The sequence below is a fragment of the Anser brachyrhynchus genome (genome assembly GCF_964034855.1).
Source record: "Anser brachyrhynchus genome assembly, chromosome: Z".
Taxonomy (NCBI): Eukaryota; Metazoa; Chordata; class Aves; order Anseriformes; family Anatidae; genus Anser; species Anser brachyrhynchus.
The window spans coordinates 67,032,523-67,056,419 of record NC_137697.1 but is presented as its reverse complement, the minus strand read 5'-3'; the positions used below and the strand labels follow the sequence as shown (position 1 = coordinate 67,056,419).

The following is a 23,897-nucleotide window of genomic DNA, read 5'->3' as shown; positions in this document are numbered from 1 at the left end:
ACGGAGGCATTCTGTGCACTGCCCCCTGACTGACTGGATCCAGGTGGATCCCAGGCACGGCCCCCTGACTGACTGGATCTAGTGGGAAGCTATTAACCCCCGGCAGAAGGCAAAAACTCTCTTGCAAGAGCTCTCAAAAAATCCCAACCGTGCTTTTCCCCTGGTGAATTTAGACAAAGCAAGCTCAAATCAGGAGCACTGCTTTGAGTGCACAAGTTATATGAGGGTTACCAATGTAGATAGAAGGCCAGCTTTGAGTTTTGTGCTAGGCACACACCTGTCACCAGCATCCTCTGGTCTCAAGAGGTTGCACGGTGTGGTCCTGTCTTGCTCCTTTCCTGGGCATAGATTTTAACACCCTTTCACTGAAGTGAAGCCTTAAAACAAAGCAAACAGCACTGGGGGTGTTGTAACTTTTCTATTTTCACTTTGCCTCCACTGGCAGCTACCACTGCATGTCTCTATGGAGACACCCTCCAAAGAAGATTCCTGTGGAGATGGAATCAAATGTTCCCAATTTCTTTGTTGCCTCACACAGTGCAAAATTACAGAACTGCCAGGTATCACAATATGCTGTAGCAGAAGCTGACCTTCTATCCAAACTTTTTCATGCAGCTTGATTTGTCTTGATACGTACTGCTGCAGCCCCCAACGAAGGATTTTTTGCTATGCCAAATCATTTCCCTGCAAATTAAATCTAAGTGCATTTTGTATCATCTTTTAATATACCAATTGCTGAAGTTGCCAGAGTTTGTTTATTTACATAAACATCATTTTTGGTCTGGGAAATTCATGACAATTTTCACGCAGAGGTAATCAGTAACAGAGTAATCCCACAATAACAGAACCAAAAAGTTAGATGAGTATAGGTTTCTTAGAATAGCACAAGTACAAACACAGTTAAAGAGCACACGTTATGTCAAAACTAGTTTCAAGAACAATTGTATACTAGGCAACCAAAATTCAACAGACAGGCACATCATTTCACAGAAATATTTCCTGAAGATAGTTTCTTAGGATAGTTTCCTAGGAAGGTCATGGTTTTTTTGTTTGTTTTTCTATTATTTCTATTTCACTGTAAGTCCTGAATAATGTCATGGAGTGCCTCACGCTTGAGCCCACAATGGATCAAACATGAAAAATGGTGGTTAAGGCCATGATCAAGGCTGTTGACGAGGATACGTATCTGAAAATCCATCAGAACTGTAATGACACAAGAGTGCAACTACGGAGCTGTGTATGTATATATATAGATCTGGCAAACAAGGTTTGCTGGAAGTAACATACTAATTCACATACTTTAGTGGAGATTGAGGAAAAAAAAGCTCTTGGTCACAATACCTTTCATGTCTGGCACAGCTGAGGCCGACAAGTATTGTGATGAAGAGCTCATATGCCAGATAAACTTATCCATTTTTCCATGTTTCCCATCCATTAGTCTAACTAAAAATGCAACTTAAGACTTTTTTTTTTTGTTAGAAGACATGCGGAACATTGACCATCCTAGCTTTATCTTAACCCTAAACAAAAGTGTAACATAAGCAGTTTTTCAATCATTCAGGCACAAAAATATGCATAAGAAAACAGAAATTGTCACTAGTAATCTTACTAAATTTTAAGCAGATAAGAGTTGGAATGACTAGTAAAAAATAATATCCCCTTTTTGAAGTGAACATCTTAGATCTGCTGGAAGACCCGTAAAATATTTCCCCTTTTCAAATTCACCACAGGTATTGTGTTAAAGCTACTTCATAAAATTTAATTTCACATTTCTAGTTTCTGCAGTTGTCTGTTCTCTACACCTAAGTTTCCCCTCCCACTCTCATTTTTTATTGTCTAAATATATTCTGCTATACTTTAAAATAAGACTGTTGCTATACTAATAAGATGTTCCTGTGCATTAAAAGCTGAAGTCATGTAAAAGACTTGTACAGGTTTAGGAAATTTTGCAAACAAGATATTCACTATCACTGAAGCACTGTCTATACATCAGGTCAATGTTCTACCCCTCAAAAAGCCACCTATTTCTAGGTTTAAAAAAAAGATACAGGAAGAGCCATATTAGGTTTTATAAGGAAGTAGAAAAAAGCTGATGGAAAATTACATGAATGCCACTTCCTTACTAGCATATTTGAGCAGAGTTAATACAGCCAGAGATAACTAATAAAGTGATTAAGAGCACCATTGAACTTAACAGCTCTCAGGGCTCCTTCTCTGCTGCCAAACACCATGGTCAAGAAACAGTCCTTACACTGAAATGGGTAAACTTGGCTAGGGTGCAGGTGAGACGGTATCACTGGATCACAGCCATTTCCTAGATTTCCATCTAGATGACCTTTAAGCACTTGCAGATCTATTTCAATCTGAGCTACAACAGAAGGGCTTCCTGCAAAGATCCTGTGCACTGCAGACTTCAGAAAAGCAGTCAAATGAAAAACAGTGTAAAAAGTTTTATTTGCTCTGTAACTCACAACAAATCAAGTTTAAGTCATCCACAGTATTTTCTCAGTTATATTCTGTCACAAAATATGAACAAAAGCATCTTTTCTTCTGTATACACTGTATTTCCCAAGTGCTAATTAAAACAATTACAGCAGATTAAGAACAAACCTACAGCATTCCTTTACTTTAGCCGGTTCTGATACAGAGGCATATTTTTTTATTTGGGAGTCAACTCCAAGAGACTTAGCTAATTGCACAGCATTTGTATCATCACTGATTAGCGTCCCCAGAGCCACAAGCAGTCTAAAAACAGCTTCAAGATCTTGAACAACTTCCATAACTGTGTTGATTACTGATAAACATTGAGCTTTGCCCTCAATGTTGTTGACTTTATGTAAACATACAGCATAGTTCAACGTCAGTGTGGCAAGTGCAATGTGGATATTCTTATTATTGCCTGACTTCACTTCTATTGCTTGTGTCATTATTTCATCCCTTTGTTCCATCAAAAGCTTCTGGCCTGCCTGGTTGACAAAGCAATTGCAAAGAGCTCTAAGTGCCAACAGCTGGTTTGCTTGCTTTCCTTTAGGGTTCAGAAATTTGAGGAGAAGGTGGATAAATTGCACATGATCCTTTTCACCACAGAAGTTCGCATTCACAGTGGGATGCCTGACAGACAATCTAAGAATGTCTAGGGCTGGAAAGACAATATCTAAGAAACAAAAAAAATGTTTTAGTATTAGAATTGCATTATGTGCAAACATGCTGGTGAGTTTATTTCTGTTGGAGATACTCTTAAATCCCTAGCTTTCAGAACAGACAGTAACAGTTTCATGCAGAAAGAGTCAGATATATCACAAATTATCAAAAAATCATAAAAGACAGCACTGACAAACCCATACTAATACTTCCATTAATGACAGAAAAAAATATGCTCCTTCAGATTGACACAGTTCTTTTCAAACAAGTCTTAGAAATTCTTCCTAAAAGCTAATCGCTAACACTGAAGGCAAGCACTGAACACAAAATACGCACAGTAACTAATCCAAAGAAGTTTCTGAAAACTTCTCAGTTACTGAACACTCCTGTACAGGCAGCGTATCAATTTGTCCTCGCTCCGTATCTTACAGTTTAGTGTAACTACAGAACTGCCTGCAGGAAAATGATGCTTTTAGGCTATCTTCAGCTTTTAGACATAATTTAGAAGAAAAATAAAAGATATTCTCAACTGATCAGCTGGGTATCATTAAGGAATCCAAATTTATAGTTTGTTCAGTAGTTCCTCTCAACTTCCCTGAATTTCAAATATATTTGGCTCTTCAAGGCTACCACCAGTATCCCAAGCTTACAAACACAGCAAGGAAGCTGAACCTGCTGAGCTACCCATTGAGCAGTTTTTCCTGCAGATATGAAGCATGTTGAGAATTAAGACTTTGTACAATATAGTCTGATATGAAGACATTAGCCACCACCAGTTCCCAGCTCTACAGAATATAGCTTAAGTAATGTTATCTGATGAACAGCAATTTTTAATAAAAACAGTATTCTTCCTGTTAATAAACTTTTAACCATAATTTTAAGAAAGCAGTTCATTTTAAACTGCATATTTAGCTATCTGAGCATGCAACGTATTCTGTTTTTCCAGAATGTACATTTACAAACAAAATAGTCTTTCCAACTGGTCCATCAGTACTGATAATGTTATGTTATTAAATCAAATTAAATCACCTCCACTTGCATTCATCAAAAAATGTTATTTCAATAATCCAGACCACATAAACTAACTTCAGTAACTTCCACCATACTAAACAAGATATAAATTTGAGATTTTTTTTTCCTGTAACTTATCTCTGTAATTTAATCTCTCATTTGATAGCAAGTTAGGACTCCAACTTTACACTTCTTTGCTGTATTTCCTAACAAGTTTCACAGCTCTGTCTTGAGGAAGATCCTACTAATGAAATAACTGCAACCGATGTTTACATCAGGTGTCTCTTATCTTTACTGTTGTGCCAACAACAGCAAATTGACTGCTAACTACCAATTCTGAGTTCTGTTAGTATCTGTATGTCCTCTTCTGGGTTCTGTTTGGGTTATAGACTCTATGACACAGACTGTAACAGCCAGCAACAGTGTTCTGGTTCATGTTGAAGTACCCATGAGAGAACAATATAAAAAAATAATTTCATGTGTCTACCTTCTGGCCAGTTAACTGCTCTCCATAATGTTTGAAGTTGTTGTGCTGTAGGCATTTCTGCAGAGGTATTACATGTTGCAGACAATAACTTTTCTAGCATGATCAAGTCATCTTCTGTAAGCTTTTGTTCTTCAGTTGCAGTACCATTAAGTTCCTTTAGTTTGCCTGTAAGACCAATAGAAAGGTACAGTTTTCTGACATTACAACTTAAATCCAGATCTTCAATAAAATACTGCACTACAAAACACTTTAAAAAGAAGTTACAACTATTAAGATTGTTTATATATCTTTAAGGAAACATTACTTCTCTCCGTTTCATCATGTTTCTAATTTTAAGTTTAATCATCACAACAGATGCTACAAAGCTTCTTCAATATTGAAGCATAACGATTCAATATTCGCATCTTAGCCTATGTGTAGGCACAGACGCAGAAAAGAATCCTAAGACCAATAGTTGTCAAAACTGAAATGTGATTCCTCTTTACTATTAGGGAGTAGAAACAAACTATTGAAACAAATGTATCAGTATAGTATGATCAGTATCTGTAGTTTCATTTGCTTAAGTGCCATACGCAAAATATGATTGCACCTTGTCATGTATTCAAACTTCAATCTAACTTAAAATCCAAGTCTTGGAAGTGGTATTATAATGTACAGCATTGAGCACCTGGCAATCGTGGTTCTTCCAGAATTGATGAGGGCCATGTCAATAAGCATGCCAGCAGGCAGCATTACATTAGTACACCTTTAGGTAATGAGTTTTAAAGCATGCACAAAAGTGAACTGTCTGTCCGTTATGAAAAAAAACATACAGCTATTAAATCTAGCCCTGTCCAGCTATATTTACGAATGTATTTAACCATGCACTGTTACAGGACTGCAGGAAACTCAGTAAATGTAGTTGTCAGATTTCAAGCCTAAAAAATAGACACATTAGGCCTATATTTAATTATCCCTGAAGAACGCCGGACAGAAAGAAACAATTGCAGTATGTTTTGGGGATTAAATAAAAGTCGTTGCTTTGCTGCAACAGAATATGAAAGTCAACCGTTCTTGAAGTTCTCCTTCTTATTAAGTTCTGGACAAAGTTTTACTGCAAAATGTAAGCAAAACTAGGAGGAGGCTAGATATAGTTATTAGTGACAACCTCATAAAAAAAAAATCAAGTTGGTGAATCTCTTACCTCCCTGAACAAGCAAATACCAGCCCACCATAAAGAATTCAGGGAAAGAGGGCATGGCCAACTGAAGACTGACCAATACTTTTAAATAGAAAATGAATCCTGAACAAGATGTAGAACAATAGAAAAAAGGTCAGCAGCCTGTCCTCTTCAAGAAGTTGGATAAAGGTGAAGGTATATGTTTTCTAAAAAGCAGAAGTTCTTAAGTTTCCTCATCAGACTACCTATAACATTTTCAAGTTCTGTATACAAAGGGGAGGGAAGGAAGGAAGGAATGGAAAAAAATTGAGTAAAAGAATTTTAATGTGGAGATTCACGGCAGGTACTGTATTTTTCTGCACTGTGAACACAAACTGGTATACATAACCATACTAAAGCACTCCACAGAATCACAGTGAAACAAACTGAAGACAAATGGTACAGATTCTGTGGAATAGCTATGGGAAGTACAGAAGAGACTGTGGAATAGCAATAAAGATGGAAAGAGGGAGAAATAGAAGGCAACAGCAACATTCATCAAAAGTGTGTAGTATTACTAAATATTATACACTATTTTCTTTTTCTGTAATGCTGAATGTTCTGCTTAAATATAGAAGAGACCATCTGAACCTGTGAAACTGCAGAATGCTTCACTTCAACGCAGCTTAGATTACACTGTATGGCAACCTAGTGAACTGAAACTTTCATGTGCAAAACCAGAAACGGACTGCATATGACGCACATATCCAGAAGATCGGAAAAAAATGCTCAGTGTTCAAATGTACCAGCTTGGTAAATAAAACATGGAATAGCAGACATAAGCTAAGGGGGGAAAAGAAATTATATTCTGCATTAGATAGGAGTTCTTCTGAAAATTAATTGTATTCCTAAGCCGTCAAATCATTAAAGTAATTAATGTAATAATGTAATTTTAAAAGGTCAAAACTGAGAATGAATAGGAAAGCTATGGGAAATAATTTAGCTTTTTGAAAAGATCAAAAATTAAGTCACTTCAAACAAAAATGAAAAAGCCATCCTTGAAATTAAAATACTGACCCAATATCTGTGTAGGATTGGCCTGATCAAAGGTGACAGCATCTTTCTTCGGGAAATAAATATTTTCAGCTTTTGCTGCAGCGGATTGGTAAGCGCCCATTCCTACATAAAGGAAATATAAGAAGTTCAACAGCATATCAAAGTGTTTGACATAGAACAATACCCTACCAGTAAGTCTTTCCAGTTGTCCATTACTCAGACTGGCTTTCCTAAACCTAGAGTAATGCCTCCACAAATTGTTCATCCCCCATGCAGAAGTCTATTATACAAGTGTGAATTATTACATGATTTCTGAATTACAGTGAAACGTAATACAGTCATCGGAATTGACACTGCAATTAAGATATGAAAGTGTTCTAAAATTAGAATACTTCTTACGCCCCTTTTCATTTTCATAATAAATAGGAAAAGATTTAGTTCTGCAGATATGACCAAGTTATGTCACATACAATAGTATCCTAACATCTCTTTAGAGAAATAATAAAAAGCTTTAATTTATGATTTTCTAGAATAACAGGTGAATTGGTAGCCTATACTATGTAATTTCCATTTAAACTGCATATATTAATTTCTTTGATCAACAACGGTAACTACTGGCACACCAGAAATCAACTCAAGAAAACAGGTTACTATCATACATGCTAAAGCTCATGGTGCTACAGTATAAGAAGGACATAAAACCATTAGAGGGTGTCCAAAGGAGAGTAACAACGATGGTGAAGGGTATTGGAGGGGAAGATGCACGAGGACCTCTGGAGTCACTTGCTTTCAGCTTAGAGAGACAAGGAGACTGAGTCTGCAGCTCCCTCACAAGGGGAGCGGAGGGGCAGGCGCTGAGCTCTGCTCTCTGGGGACAGCGACAGGACCCGAGGGAACGGCATGGAGCTGGGACAGGGGAGGGCCAGGCTGGGTGTTAGGGAAAGGTTCTGCACCCAGAGGGTAGTCAGGCACTGGGACAGGCTCCCCAGGGCAGTGGGCACGGCACCAAGCTGCTGGAGCTCAAGAAGCATTTGGACAACGCTCTCAGACACGTGGTTTTATTTTTGGATGAGATGGGAGGTGGATACGATGATCCCTGTGGGTCCTTCTGACTCAGGATATTCTGATTCCTACATGTAAAAGGCTTTGCTCCCCCTATTTTCTCAGTAATTTCTAAAATATAAGTGGTTTCAATCTGCTCATTACGCTTAATTAAATATAAATTTGCAACAGTATAGAATTCATGTCAAAAGAAAAAAAAAAAACAAAAAGATCAGTGATGCTTTTTATAAAGCAGGCCTCATTTCTTACCTGTATATGGATCAATCCCACCCATTGGAGCTACTGCATTTGATGCGGAACCAGGAACATAGCGCCCAGCACCTAAATGGGGGGGTTAGACTTTTTAAACACCACCATTGGTAAAGAGCTAACATACCTACTTTCAGCCACTAGTTTTGAAATATCACTACTAAGGGTGTTATTTTGCTCTAAAATAATTAAAAAGAAGTCCTTCAACTCTTCCTGAAATTTAAGGATTTTATCTAAATGCATGTGTGAGGATGGTGCTGGTGGCAGTGGCAGCACTCGCAAGCTAAGTGACCCACTGCTGAGAGACATTCTGTCATGCTCCCTGGCACCACTGGTGCCAAAACCCTTGGTGCAGGCAGAGGGTGCTGCTGCCCAGGCCTGGCCTTTCCCTCTGCCTGGGGTACTGTTAGCACCTCCTGAAGGAGCTGGGCTTTGGATGTGGTGCTGAGTCCTCAGGTGAAGGAGCTGCAGGGACAGGTGACAAGGCTGTGAACCATCAGTTCAGAGGAGACTGGCAAGGTCTTTGTATCTGCAGACACCAGAGCCTGAGTCACACAATGCAAGGGAGAAGCCAGCTGGAGATCATAGTAGAAGAGGTATGGAAAAAGACTGTCAAGATGGGTAATACTGTGGCTTTTGGCATCACCAGGAAGGCTCCATATGCAGATTTGCACCTGCAAAGCAGACACTGTGCCCTGGCAGTGTTGAGGACAAACACCCAAGAGGGTGTTTGAGATCAGAGCTGATCAGTCTGAGATCAGAGCCAGCTGATACTGCACCTAGCATCTGCAGAAAGGGGAAAGGCAAGCAGCGGTAGGTGGCCTCCTCCTGCAGGGTATGGAGGCACCTATCTACTGATGTGACCTGTTATCTTGAGAGGTTTGTTGTTTGCTAGGAACCAGGATCCAGAAAGTCACAGAGAGACTGCCACAGCTTGCCAGGTCTTCAAACTTTTACCCCTGCTACTCTTCCACCCAGGCATCAATTATAATGCCATGAAAAACCTGGAGAGTATCAAGTGGCTGAAGAGCCCCAAGGGCAAGTCTATGACTACAGGACCCTCTCCAAGGAGCAAAAACTATTAAGAAAGATGGGATGTCTTTGTAAACAAGCTCTTCACTATGAGAAGGGCTTTAAACTAGCTATGCCAAGAAGGGTTGGAATCTGAAATTTAGTACGGAAGGTACCAATAACAACCACATAAGATAAAAAGAATAATAGGATAAAAAGAAAACTAATTCTATGAAAATAACCAATCCCAAGCTGGTTACACATATAAGAGATGACAAAACATAAGGTTTAAGAACTTAGTCCTCTACTGTAAAGGACAGAGTGACATGAGGCAGATCAGACAAGCAGAGAGCTCTCTCCTCTACTAAACAGGTTTGGACAGGCTTTGACATTTTCCACAGCAGTAGAGACCACCTAACCAGTCTGTCCCACACAGCTGCCCCAAATGGAGCACTGCAACAAACAGGGCTCTGGAGCCGAACACACTGCAACTGAACACAGTAACATACCTTAAATGCTGGCAAGACAAATTTCAATATGGAGTATGAATTTTACACTACCTGTAAATGGATCTGCCCCGGGTACCGTACTTGATCCAGATGAAGAGCCTGGAACATAACGTCCAGCACCTGGTGAAACATACACAGCTTGATGTTACTAAAGTACTAAAATTTTCAGACAGATGCAACTCAAAAATGAAGCCAAAAACATCAAGTATGTCTCATGTCTTATTGTGGCGTTATGACAAATTTAATCCTCTCCACATACAGTTCTGCCAACACTGAACAAATCCTTCCTAATAATTTCAGGGCCCAAACTTTGTTTTCTAGGATATAACCACTATGCATTTGGACACAGACAAATCAAAGGTATATGCTAAGTTTATACAACTGCAGTTCCATGAGATACATTTGAACCTGACTTAACGGCCTGTATTCTCATTTGTAGTTCAATGCAGGAGTAAGGTCTAGAATTATTTTCACGCTTTGTTCCTACCTTCAACTTTGTAAGACTGGTTGCAATGTGGTTTATTTTGTAATACAATGGACAGGATGTAATCTATTAGCACATTTCTACTGGTGAGTAATTAACTTTTTACAGTTCTCAATCACTCTTTGAAAAAGGGTCATTTATGTATTTCACTCAGTTTCATCCTTTGTCTAGTTAAATTTTTGTATTTCTTTCATTGCCTTAGCAGCATCTGGCTACCTGTACCTAGTATATTTACCCTAGTATAAAAGGTTGGATTTTCTTACATTAGAAAATTAAGCCTAGGCTGAAAAATACAACCAGCTTGATCAGCATTTTGTTGAAAGATTTGATCTGACAAATATCTCACAGAGTTGACCAGTTTTTGCATTTTTGTCACATCTATCTGTGCCATGCCCTCCATGATTTGAGGACATGAAAGTCCTATACAGGAAGGTGAAGTTGAGGAACTGGGACACTGAAGTCTGGATAATCAGACTGAGTTGGACTGAAAACTGGCTGAATAGATGGGCCCAGAGGTTGGTACTCAGTGGCAGGACATCTAGCTGGTAACCAGTAACTAGCAGTGTACCCCAAGTGCCAGTACTGGATCCGATCCTGTTTCACATCTTCATTAATGATCTGGATGATGTGGTGGAGCATATCCTCAGCAAGTTTGTACTTGACACAAAAATGGGCGGATTGGCTGATTGTCCATGGGGCTATCTTACCATCCAGAGAGATCTGGACAGTCTGGGTGCATGGGCTAACAGAAACCTCTTAAGTTTGACAAGAAGAAGTCCTGTACCTGGGGAGGAACAACCACCATGCACCAACATGTGCTAGGGACTACTGAAAACAGGCTGGCAGAAAACGGACACCAAGTCAAACATGAGCCTGTGATCTGACCATGCCACAAAGAAGGCTAATGGTATCCCAGGCTGCATTAGGCAAAGTACTACCAGCAGGAGGAGGCAGGTAATTCTTCCACCTTCTACTCAGCACTGAGAAGGCCACGTTTGAAGTGTTGTGTCCAGTTGGGCCCCCTGCTATAAGAGAGACATGGACATAACGGAGAGTATAACAAAGGGCCACAAATACGATGAAGGGAATCATGGCTGAAACATCTCTCTTATGAGGAAAGATTTGAGAGCTGGAACTGTTCAGCCTGAAGGAGGCTCAGGTGGAGTCTTAGCAATGTATATTAATAGCTGGAGAGAGGGTGCAAAGAAGACAAAGTTGGTCTCTTTTCAGTGGTGCCCACTGACAGAACAAGGGGCAATGGGCATGAAATGAAACACAGGAGGTTCTGTCTGAACGTCAGGAAATACTTCCTCATTGTTCAGGTAACTGAGCACTGAAAGAGGTTGCCCAGAGAAGCTGTGGACTCTCCCATGCTGGAGGTACTGAGTAGTCACCTGGACAACTGACTCCAGGTGGCCCTGCGTGAGCTTGGGGGTTAGACCAGGTGACCTCCAGAAGGTGGCTTTCCAACCTCAGCCATTCTATGACTTGAAGTCTGCTTGTGAAGTGACCCAAGCTGCTAGTCAAGCACTCAATAATAGGTTTCAAGTTGCACTACAGTGTACAAAATACTCTAAATACAAAATACAAAATACTCTAAGCCATTCTGCCAGGTTCATTTCCCACCCTTGTGAAGAAATATACTTACAGGGAAACTCAGTGCATAATATAACACGTTTGTACACATGTTTATCCCTTTGTTACTTAACTTTTTAGTTGTGAACCACAAAGTTTAAATTTTTACCTGTAAAGGGATCTGAAAATTGTGTATTTGTATTCAATGGTGTTTGTCCCTTAGTGTTGTCCGTAATAAACTTGGCCACCTGATCCAGAAACATTGGATTTAGATCATTCTTTTGCAGGAAGTTGTATGCAGTCAGCCAAGGATCATCAGTTATGTTATATGGCAGTTTGTAGGAAGGTCCATTTTCGTTTACATCAATAGTGAAAACATAATCATACTCCTTTAAGTAGAATAAAAACAAGAACAAATGAGAAATTTGTCAGCACATTTGGCATAGAGATGTACCACATGCAGACTAATAATGACCCAGGGCTAAGCCTGAAAACTTTAATAATGCTACTTGCAGACTGTATCAACAACAGTCTCCTACAGAGTTTGCAAATAAAAACCACTGAAGCTGTACCTTACACTTTCCAGAATTTTGTATCTCAAGAAAAGCAGGCTAGAACAATAGATCATGACAATTTATGTATAGATATATTATATATATTATATATAGATATGTATAGATATATTACAAAGTAACAGAATGCATCAGAGGTACAGGGTAGTCAGATGCCTCAAAAAAACTTCAGGCCAGAAAGCACATTTCTACTACTAAAAAAGAACCAAGTCCTAAGGCTTCTTTAAAGCACACAAGAGAAAATGAGTCTCTGAAAGGCATTTTTTAAGTGGTGGCACAAGACAGATTTTTCTGTGTACACGTCACTAAAGGAAACGTTTACTTTTTGGACTATCTGTCTTTACACTCAAAAGACAAAAGAAAAGGGACACATGAAGCCTGGTACCTAATATTTCAGGTGACCCTCACACCTCTCATTGTACATTGTAGGGTTCTCTCCCTTTGGAAAGGCAGTTACAACTAACTTTACAATGTATTAGCAATAAATACTAGAGATCTTGACTCTAATAGCTGGCAGTTGACCTTTCTGCAACGTAATTTGTCTCTGCTGGCTTGCTGGTTTTACAATATGCATTTCAAAGGTAAAACAGAAAATATTTATAATTCTACCTCTCAGTTTTAATAGATCAAAGACAGACAAAAGAATATCAACAAATCCCTGTTTCCTAATTTACATTTTAGCTAAGTAAAGACCGGGATTTATTTTTTTTTAAATGTGAAATTAAGCATTTAACTTTGAAAGGAGTAAAGCCTATTAAAGGTTGTATATACCTTTCCTTCAAATAAAACCTTTCCAGATGTTTGTTGCGTGGCTCCAGAAGAACCAACGACATCACCAATCTTTATCCATCTTCCTTCACTAACACTCCACTGATATGCTTCAACTTTCCCATTGTCTTTAATGAGCCGTGTCTGTCCATCTCTTGTTCCTGCAGACAGGAATATTTAACAGTTTTAAGAAATTTAAGAGTATGATTTACTTTAGGAGAGAAAAAGAATGTCTTAAATAGCAATCAAATTTAAGAACGAAAAGATAGTTCACCAAGATTTGAGGTCACAGTGCAGAAAACTACATACTACATGTTGCAACAAAAATAGTGGAAATTCTGAGGATAGCATTTTACGGTTATAGTAATGGTATATGCCACCAGACTAAGTTGTGAAAACAGTCCTTAAGTATTTCAAAAGTTCACCATTTTCCCAGGGAGGTGACAATCAAGAAAGGTGATACTCTCCCGTGGTCTAACAAGATGGGAAGCTTCATACAATTGTAAGATTTATACCACTTGCTAATCAGAGCCAAGGGGTGAGGTTACTTCACTGGTTACTTCACCTGGGGAAAAATATTTATGTATTTAAGAGTAATCCTAACTACCAATGCTTCCAACTGTATCCTCAGTAACCTCCTGAGTACCTGGAAACTGTAAACTGCGTTGATCAAGACAAACTGTTTTTCAAGTTGAAAGCCAAAGCAGAGTATTTGTCTAATTTTCCTTAGGAAAAAAATTCTAGTCCTTTTGCAAAGTACATGACTGTCTCTTATTATTGACACAGCTGGCATAATAGATCCAAAACATCTTGAATACACTGCAGTGTCCTGTAACTGAGGTTTTCCTAAGTTATTTTGTAAGAGAAGTATTTTAGCCACTTTAGTCTAGAAAACACACATGTATATGTTAGGATGTATACACACAGACACACACACCTAAATATTTAAACTACAGTCTTGCCTCCAGAAGAGGAGATGAAAGAAAGCAGAGCAAAATTGAGCTGTTTTCTTTAGTAACTCTATTAAACATGGTCAAACCCCCCCCCTCCCCCGAACTTATGGAAAGTTTTGGTACCTCAGAACTAAGATCCAGAGGCAACTCTAACATAACAGAGGTAACATAACTTACCAGGTTCCTTAAGATGTTCTTTTCCAGGAAGGTCTTCAGCATTAATATCCCCTAAATCACCAGTTTTAGGGTCAATGGATGCTTGGGAAAGTTCATTTTCAAAAGCTTGAATCTCCTCAGCACTTGCTGTTCTTTCCAAAGACTCTGTAAACACCCTTACAAATCCATCACTGAACAGAGACAAAAACATTCAAAGAGAAATATTATTTTAAATGTCAAAATGATTACATACATTCTAATAGTGACTTCCATGTCATGAGAAACCACCATTACTTCTAACAACCCTCTCCATTTTTTTTTATAAAAAGAATTTGCCCTCATGCTAAAAAAAGCCCATAGGAAGACTTACATGGGTAACTTGAAACACAATCTGTAGTACAGCTTTAAAGTCAAATTAGGATACGCCTATCAAATGTGTTCTTGATACAGTATCTGTAAGTCTATTCTCAGTCTACTCATAGTTCACCACATTACCAAAGAACTTACTCTTTAACTGCGTAATTCAATACCAAAAGAACGACTTTGTGGCTGAATTATAGCACATACTTAAATTTAATCCCCACACACACTTTCATGACTCTATTTTCAAATATAATCAGAAATGAAAATCAAAGTGATGCATAAAATTTCACCAAGAGTTTTGCAAATTTAGATTTGAAAATGTACTGAGAATAAAACCTGGATACCTTGCACCAACTACAATGTCACCATTATCCAACACACAGCAGCACCACACAGACTGAGCTGGGAGTCTGATTGTTTGAGCACATTCCCCTCGTTTCCATATTCTAAGAGATCTGTCCTCTCCAGTAGTTACAAAATCTGCAAAGGAAAACACAAAAAAGCTTTTAAAGCATATTTTCGTGTAATGTGATACTAGATGCCTTTTTACAACTCGGTATCTAAAAATTAAAATAGCAAAAGAACTTTTCTACAATTTAATACTTCTCTCAATCACAAGAAGAGAGCTAAAAGAATGCCACTACAGAGCTATCTTCTCAAAAAAAAAAAGTGCATAAATTGCAGACTGAGCAGCCAGACAGGGAACGAAATCGTTTGTGACAAAAGACTACCTCCTCCTTCAAATAGTTTAAACAAAGAACTTGGGAACTATCACTGTTTTGTCTTAACACTGCGCTTCCAGAGTACCACAGTTCAGGAAACATGCATAAAGCATTCTCAAAAGCAGACCCCTAACTTCAGGCATCTCCTCTATGAGGGGTTTCAAGGCAGAAGAGATTTATGATGTACACATCATACCTTTTCCATACCATACATCCACTTTACCCTCCGAACAAATGTGCGAGTCCATTTGTACACACACACACCACACAAAGGTCACTGACTTAGAATTTCTTCTGCAACCATCTGCAAGTTAGTCTGAACCTCCAAACCTCTAGCTCTAAAAACAAAGGCATAAGCCATATAAAGAAAATCGCTGAATTAAACTATTTATAAGCTACTTTGAAAACTTTCTGTGCAAGTATTGAAGTTTGTATTACTTCAAACTGCTAAGCCACACATACCATTTTAACAGTCTGAAACAGTGCTGAAATACAAGTGGCAACCCAGATGGTAGTTTTGTCCATTTGTTTGCCAAAGTTTCACTTGAGCTTTATAATTAGGTTTAATCTAGGACCTTTCATCTCACCTCAAAGAGCAATTCTGCCAGATACATGATTTTCTGTCAATCACAAAAATTTCTTATTACTTACACAAAAGAAAAAAGAAAAAAAAGTGAATGAAATGCTACCCGAGTTCTTTGGTTACGGCAGCTCCACTGAACTACTGAATGCCTCATCTGCCATTTTATTTTGCAACTATACGGGCTAAATCTCAAAAAAAAAAAAAACTTACCTTTACAATGAGGGAAAACAGATATGCTGTATATATAATTCGTATGCCCATAATACACCTGCAGACACTCGCCAGAGATCTGCCATCTTCGAACACTAGCATCATTAGCACAGGAAAGGAATTCCATTTCACTGAGAATGGCTAAACCTCTCACACAATCTTCATGTCCTTTGTAAAAGAAAGGAAAACTTTTAATGCAGCTTTTCTTTCCATTACCAGCAGTATACCATTTTACACATCTATATCCTGGTAACCAATTTTCATTATGGAAGCACTCAAAAAAAAAAAGCAATTCATTGCTCAATATCCTGTGGAAAAAAATATAATCCTTATAGAAGGGATGTGATTTCCAGGCAACTTGAGATACTTTAGAAATTCTGCCTAGAACCTGTTCAATTTATATAAGGCTTCGTGGTTTCTGATTTATTTTTTTTTACTGTTTTTAATAGAGCACATGATCTTGATGAAACTACTAATTGCAACAATATTTACCAGTGAATGTTCTTTCACATCTGCCTGCCTTCCACAGCTTTATTGTTTTGTCAGCTGAACCGGTCAACATTAATCCCTGTTCAGGCAGTATTTTTACTGCCCATATTGCAGCTGTGTGACCCTGAAAAAAAAAAAAGGACAACAATATTGCTAGACTTGTAAAAGTCAGTATGTATTTTATATTCATGCAGAAGAACTTCATACCTGTAATGTCATCATACATCTGTCATGCAACCAGACTTTGGCTGTTGTATCCCATGATCCACTTAACAATGTGCCAAATTTTCCAGATGAAAGGCTGCAAACTGGAATAAATGTTCAGATCAACAATGACACGTTTCTTGCACTGTAGCAAATCTTATGCTAGCAATTTTAAATTAATTATTTAAGGACTTCTGCTTGGTATTAAAAGCATATCTAGTGTTGAGGAGTTCAGGGAAAAATTAAGTAGAAGTGTAGATGTACAGCAAACTAGAAAGGAACCACTTAAGAATCTCCTCACTTCAGATGAGGAACTTGCAAATCTTTTTACCATTCATATTTTATAATTTCTTTCAGTACCTGATCTCTTCTCAAGCTAAAATATGTTGACAAGCAGCACAGATAGTCAAGAAAAATTACTAATACAAAGATTTAGATTTAAGATTACAAAGTCAAGATTTCATCAACATTATTGGGTTATGTCCTCACAAAACAAGACTTCATACCAAAAATACTTCACTCTTCTTGGATGGCAAAATAATACCACCGAGAAATTGTACTAACATTCAAAGATTTATTTAACATGGATATAATTTGCAAATGCTCCACTAATACACAGCTACAAAACTGAAAAGGCATAGTGCTAATAAAGCACAACAGAAACTATACAAAGTAGCAACAAAACTATACAAAGTAGCAACAAAACTATACAAAGTAGCAACAAAACTATACAAAGTAGCAACAATGACAAAACTATACAAAGTATACAAAACTATATAAGCCATAAACAGAATGCACTGTCCATCTGAAAATTCATAAACGAAAGCACGGCCTTTTGTTTCTTTACTCTGTGATTCCACAGTGGGAACTGGATAGTATTCTGCTGCTATGAATTGTTACTCAGGTACTAGTTTTCCCACTTCTAAAACATATTTTACAATTAATCTGATTTTCCATTTTTTAATGTTTGGCATTACTGTAAGAATTGCTACAAATACTTTTTTGTAATGGAATCCATAACATACCTCATATAGTGCCTCATCCTTTTTTGCACCTCTGGATGGAACATGCCAAATGTTCTTTTATCTACTCAATCATCCTAGGTTTCCTTTTATACACTGTAAATTATTCTATACCTTCTGACACACTGACATTATTCTGGCATCATTTTATCTGTTTCTCAGAGCAGACCAAGAGGCTTATAATGCAAAGACAGAAATTTTTGGTGCTGCGTAGCAATCCATGTTATTTTCAAACTGGTCTTGAGAGCCCTTCTTTAACATAGTAAAAGAGACCCAAAACCTTCAAGTCTTGAAATGAAGAATTCTGACATCCCATAATTACAAGATGAGGCTGTTCAAAGGTCTTTTAAATACTAGATCAGATCACGAAAAAATAAACTTAGCATGCTAATATGAAAATTGCTCAACATTTTATGGCTCCAGAAAAGTTATCGGTTTAATATGTCACACGCTGCACTGACCTGACTAAAGAAATGAAGTTTCTGCAATGACCTTTTAGACTTCACCACATATTTAAAGTACCACTTTATATTAGATCCCTATCTAGGTAACAAAAATGGGCAGTGAACATTTGTTTATTTAGGAAGCTCGCTTTTTCTATTTCTATGAAGTTAGATGTAAAAATACACGGAAGATGAATTTAACTGCTTCAACCCTTGGCAAAAGGGCCACCATTCTGTGAATTGCCATGTGATCACTTATGCAGCAAATGCTCAAACACTGATCAGTGTTAACTCAGAAGTCATTGTGACAAGCTGTCACTGTGCGAAATGAAATTATAAAAAAGCTATTTTACAGAGGCCATAATCAAAAAGTTAGGTACATTAAGTATCAAAGAAATTAAAATTGAGTTTTATAACTTGATTTCTTGTCTAATAAATTACATTAACGTTTATACAATAAACTCAAAAAAAAACTACTACATACCTGCGTTCTTATGACCCTTAAGGACATAAAGAGGAGCTGTGTTGTCAACTGTGAAAATGCAAATATTATGATCATTGCCACCAGTTGCAATCAGCCCACGAGGATAGAGGTCACTTGGAGGTATGATGCACACACAAGATACAAAATTTGAGTGGCCACGCATACAGTGCATTTCAGTAAAACCCCTGTTAAGACTAAACATATGCAATAATCAGTTGAGAGTCACGACAGAAACAGTACTTATTTGAAGCACTGAACTACAACGGGCATTTTATATTCCAGCTCTTGAATTAGTAACTATCCTTGCAGTGTGCTTACTATGGATGACCTAGGAAGAACGAAAACTTGGAGAAAAACTACACTCCAGCATTCCAGACCAGTAAGCAGTATTTAAAGCTCTCCACGTATTTTTTTTTCCCACTCACAGAATCCTGGTATAGCTTAGTTTTGTCGTTTACTGCTCAGTTGCAAACACTGTGCCCAATTTCACAGAACCACAGACCAGTTTGGGTTGGAAGGGACCTTAAAGATCACCCAGTTTCAAACCCCTGCCATGGGCAGGGACACCTCCCACCAGACCAGGTAGCCCAAAGCCCAACCCAACCTGGTGTTGAACACCTCCAGGGATGGGGCATCCACAGCTTCTCTGGGTGTTCTGGTGCCTCACCACCCCTATGGTGAAGAATTTCTTCATTATATCTAGTCTAAACCTACCCTCTTTCAGTTTAAAGCTGTTACCCCTTGCCTTGTCACTCCTCGATAGAGTCCTTTGCCGTCTTTAGGTACAGGAAGGAATTTAATCAGAATTTAATCACAAGTAGCTGCAGCTTGCATTTGTGAGATCTTTTGCTGTCCCAAAGCTCAAACATGTTACTCCAGCACAATGCAAAATATCAGGGCACATAAACAAAGAAAGTTTACTGCTTACAAAATCTATACTCATGAGCACTGCAGAGATTTAAAAATTAATAATTATGTCTGATTCAAGCAGCACCTTTACTTTTTCGTCATGACCCAGCCTCAACAGTGAGCACACTCACTGGAAAAAAATACTACTTATATTAAAGGTATTGTTTTTGTTTTCGTCAAAAACTGTATTATAGAACACTGCTATTCATATTTTGTACTGTAATACTTGGGGAATGTAGGAAAATCATGATATTCTTGTAAATTTTAAAACATTTTCTCTGCTGAAGGCACAGAGAACAAGGCGACACCTTCCTATGAAACTTAATAACGAAAACAACACACCGCAGCTTGCTTAACCCCAAACCCCCCGTACGGCGAGCCCATTGCCGATGCTGTGGCTAATTTACTAATGGCTAACGCTTTCCCATCACCGGGCCCTTCGGGGGAAGGCAGCTCACCCGTCGGGAGCCCAGAGCCGCGCGGTGCGGTCCCGGGACACGGAGACGAAGCCGCCGTCGGGGAAGAGGCCTCGGGCGAGGCCGCGCACGTCCTGCTGGTGGCCTGGCAGCGAGCAGCGCAGCCGGTAGACGCCGCCGGCGTCGCCCGCCATGGCCGGAGGCCGGCGGAGGCCCTGACGCAGCAGCTCCCTGCCCGCCGCCGCTACCGGAACGCGCCGCGCTCCGCGCCGGAAGAGGAGCCGCCCGATGTGCCGGCGGCGGGGAGGAGCCGAGACTCTAAGTCCCAGCAGGCAAAGCGGCGCGTGGAGGGTGCAGGAGGCCGCGCCGCCGTCCCGAGGCATTATGGGAGTTGTAGTTTGAGGGGCGTAAGCGGTGTTGCTGGGATACCCGTGGCGGTGCGCGACATGGCGGTGTCGGCGGGCCGCTGAGGGGGCTGGGGCCAGCGGGTGCGAGGGGCCCGGCCGTGACCAAGGCGTCCCACAAGGTGGTGTTCACCCAGGGAAGGGAGGCAGCTGAAACAAGGGGTGTCCCGAGGGGTAACGGGTTGATAAACCGAGGGGTAGTGAACGGAGCGCTGCGGGGACCGCTGTGCCTGCGTGCTACCCCGTCAGGGCGCTGCCCTGGGGAGCTCCACATCAACCCCTCATGGACCCGTGCTGTGGTTCAGGTGGAAGGGGCATTAGAGATCAGTGTCAGCTATTGGAAGGGGGGAGAATTAATCTCTAACGAGTTGGCCTCTGGTCGCTTCAAGCCATCTTTCCACGTGAAAGGACTGTTATCCTTCTCTCCTGTTTTCCTTCTTTCCAGGGAGGGATTCAAAAGGAAACAAATATGGCCAGTGGTCACAGACCTCCCATAGCTCGGCCCTCTTCAAGAGCAGGAATGGGGCTGACAGCAAGGCCAGCCTCTTCAGCACGGACTCCATCAGCAGCCAGGATAGGAACAGGGGTATGTTAAAAAAAAGTTGAACATCAACTTTGGTATCTTTAATTGTTATTCAGGTTTTTGTACTTTTTCAGTACCATGACTAGAGAGAGATTTTCTCAGGAAAAGTTGAAAGATTTTCAGTCATAGAGAGTTTTACTTTGTGATTTTGGCTGAAAGAGGTGAGGGAATTCTTCCATCAAGACTTCACCTGGGAGATCTTGATAATGTCACATACAGTGAACAAGGTACACAGTAATCTTTTACCTCAAGAGGTAATCTTGTACCTTTCTACAGCAGACATTTCTCTGAAGCTTTGTTTACCTGAACAGGTGTAAATCTAAAAGTTTCTCACATTAAGAGTTTAGAGAGTGATTCAAGCTTTGGCAATTACATAAGGATAAAAAAATCATAATTCAGCATTGGGATTTTTGGTTTGTGTGTGTGTGTGTGTGTCTGTCTGTCTGTCTGTGTTCTAGATGCCTCCTAGTACATCAAGACCTGGTTCTCGTGGTGGTTCTGCGACTGCTAGCGGAATCTTGTCATCTCAGATTAAAGTTGCAGACCGCCCAGTGACACAGCAAGGATTAAGTGGAATGAAAACTGGAATGAAAGGTATTTTTTGTTGAAAATAGCTATCAAAGTGTCTGAAAAAGTTCTGGAGAAATATTTATGGTTTAAAGGAAAACTGTTCATAGTTGTGTAAATTGCAGGGTGCATAGCTATGACTACAAAGAGTAAGAGAAAGGAATGGAAGATTAATGCATCCTCCCTCCTTTGCTTTTGGCCGTTAGAGAAGACAAAGGCTTTTCTATGCCTAAGCTTGCTATATGATTTTTACGTCTATTTAAAAATCATTAGAATAGATTAGAATACAACAGGATACACTGTATCTTCTTCCAGAACCACAGAATAATTAAAATACTTTGTTGCATCGTAAATATTCATACAGCTAAAAAAAGTTGTGTGTTTTCACGACAGTCCACAATGAATTTCTGCCTTCATTTGTTTTAACAAAGTAAAACCTATTGTCTCTGCTTGTACAATCTGCATGTTGTTTTCCTAATTTACAGTTAATCAGAATGTGTTGCTTTCTAATGAACTGTCGTCATGCTCTCCTTTGTCAGGTCCTCAGAGACAGATAATGGATAAAACGTATTATCTTGGACTGCTGAGGTATGTCTTGAAAATACATTCAAACTTTGGAAGGCTTCATGCTCTGTTCCCTTTCTGGCATAAAGGTAGAGGTAGAGCTATGCTTAATAATAACATGGGATGAGTGGTGTTCTCTGTTAATGAAATCTGGTCTGTTATTACACATAAGAAGGTCATTTTACAGGGAGCTTGTAGGAGAACAGGAATTTTATGCTTATGTCCAAGTACAAGATTTCTTTGAAGTTTTGTTATTAGGCTTGTTAAGTTAAATGCGCTCCCACAGCATTAGTTCCAGAAGCATCAGTGATTTTGAACTTCCACCTGTAATAGGTCTCATAGCTCCAATTGTAAGAAGTAGCATCTCAAACTAAGTACTTTTTTAGTGTATGCTTCAGGTGATTTACTTGAATTATGCATTCAGATGGCAATGACAAAGACGTCTGCTCCTTTGTCAGCTGGCCATATTGCAGTATTGAATAATCAATCCTAAAAGATGTTGTTCTATACAGGGATGATACAGCATCCTTCCACAGATTGTGGATGATATTTTTTTCCGGTCCATCTGAGAAGGATTCATGTCTCTTTCACCAGAAGGAACAAAAAAATAATTAAAACATTTTATTTCACATCCAGGTTTTCTAATAATTGCTTACAATTTTATCTGATAGAACCACTTTATTTTTTCCCCTCTTTTCTCTAGCTTTTCTAAGAAATAGTTGGTTAGAAATATGGTACTGTGTGAAAAAGAGATACTGATTGCACATCACTTAGAGTAAAATGCTGTTTCTGTTTTATCTGTGTTTTAGGTGTATATTTAAGTTTGAGTAACTCTTTTGTTTATTTTTTGCAGGAGCAAAACAAATGAACTCACAACAGAAATTAACAAGCTGCAGGAAGAAGTAGAAATGTACAAGCAAGAGAAATCTGTCTACTTGTCATATGAAAAAAGGTGAGCTGTGCCGTAGCTAATACAAGGTTAACTTTCTCAGTCACAAGACTTTGTTCTAGGCTTCAAGGAATCATTAAATATTTTTTTTTTCTCATTAGTTCATTTTTATTATATGATGCTTCCTGTCTTAAGTTTGGCTTCTTGTTTTGTATTTAGGGCAGAGGCTTTAGCTGGTGAAATCAAAGAATTTCAAGGTCAGCTAGCAGACTACAACATGGTATGCTGCTATCAGCTTCTGATACTGAACACTCCCTTTTCTCCTTTGCTTCGTGCTGTTTTTGCTTAACTTCAACATCTTTTTTATTGATGTTCCTGTTTAAAAGTTTACTGGTTAGTACTGTGTTTATTCAGTTACTGGGAAAGAGAAAAATGGGAACTAAGCAAAACAAGAAAGTTAGGAGAAGCAGTTGCATTTAAGAAATTACTGCTGCGTATTATTTGTGGGTTTGTACACCTACATATAGTGAGAATTACTTCTGAAAACTGTGTGTAATCTATTCAGATTCCCAAATCACATTTTTGGCAATAATAGATACCTGTGGTGTTTTCATGAGCGTTTTGCAAGTTGCTCCTTTTCTCTGTATGTATAATTACAAAAAAAAAAAAAAAGGAGAGTGCCAACAGGTTGGAATTCTGTCTCATTTCAGGTTGTGGATATACTTAACACCAATACAGACGTGGCGGAAGTGATTCATGATTACAATATGGTAAGAATTAGGATGCTTGCTACATTTGAACAATGAAATGGTGTATATTACATTTTTGGTACTTTGAACATGACATGTATAAAAAAGCAAAGCACTAATTTAA

General features: G+C 38.9%; 2 protein-coding genes across 3 annotated transcripts in view; one reads left to right on the top strand and one right to left on the bottom strand.

The window, feature by feature from the left end:
• Window positions 1-2,435: 2,435 nt before the first annotated feature.
• PLAA (phospholipase A2 activating protein) lies at window positions 2,436-20,415 on the bottom strand. The gene is made up of 14 exons (XM_080573978.1): window positions 20,060-20,415; window positions 18,693-18,886; window positions 16,747-16,847; window positions 16,543-16,663; window positions 16,051-16,218; window positions 14,880-15,015; window positions 14,194-14,363; window positions 13,067-13,224; window positions 11,893-12,112; window positions 9,716-9,784; window positions 8,145-8,216; window positions 6,855-6,956; window positions 4,640-4,804; window positions 2,436-3,154 (listed from the first exon to the last, which is right to left on the bottom strand). Exons 1-14 carry the CDS (start codon window positions 20,398-20,400, stop codon window positions 2,589-2,591), a joined length of 2,583 nt encoding a protein of 860 aa, XP_080430104.1. The 5' UTR covers window positions 20,401-20,415; the 3' UTR covers window positions 2,436-2,588.
• Window positions 20,404-23,897, top strand: part of IFT74 (intraflagellar transport 74) — a 38,181-nt gene continuing 34,687 nt past the window's right edge. Inside the window, exons 1-7 of one of the 2 annotated variants that reach the window (XM_080573979.1) lie at window positions 20,404-20,543; window positions 20,867-21,007; window positions 21,463-21,598; window positions 22,111-22,159; window positions 22,989-23,087; window positions 23,244-23,304; window positions 23,735-23,794. In XM_080573979.1, the coding sequence (XP_080430105.1) occupies window positions 20,891-21,007; window positions 21,463-21,598; window positions 22,111-22,159; window positions 22,989-23,087; window positions 23,244-23,304; window positions 23,735-23,794 (522 nt within the window). In that variant the 5' untranslated portion in view covers window positions 20,404-20,543; window positions 20,867-20,890. The remainder of the gene's footprint in view (window positions 20,544-20,866; window positions 21,008-21,462; window positions 21,599-22,110; window positions 22,160-22,988; window positions 23,088-23,243; window positions 23,305-23,734; window positions 23,795-23,897) is intronic. The other variant, XM_080573980.1, reaches the window with a different exon arrangement.

Bases quoted from the DNA above. Each gene is read 5' to 3' on its own strand.
- PLAA (XM_080573978.1), bottom strand. From the start codon at position 20,400: ATGCCTCGGGACGGCGGCGCGGCCTCCTGCACCCTCCACGCGCCGCTT. The intron at 13,225-14,193 runs GTAAGTTATGTT...TCCTGTCTGCAG, and splicing joins AGAACATCTTAAGGAACCTG to GAACAAGAGATGGACAGACA. The intron at 12,113-13,066 runs GTATATACAACC...TTCTACTTAAAG, and splicing joins AGGTTTTATTTGAAGGAAAG to GAGTATGATTATGTTTTCAC.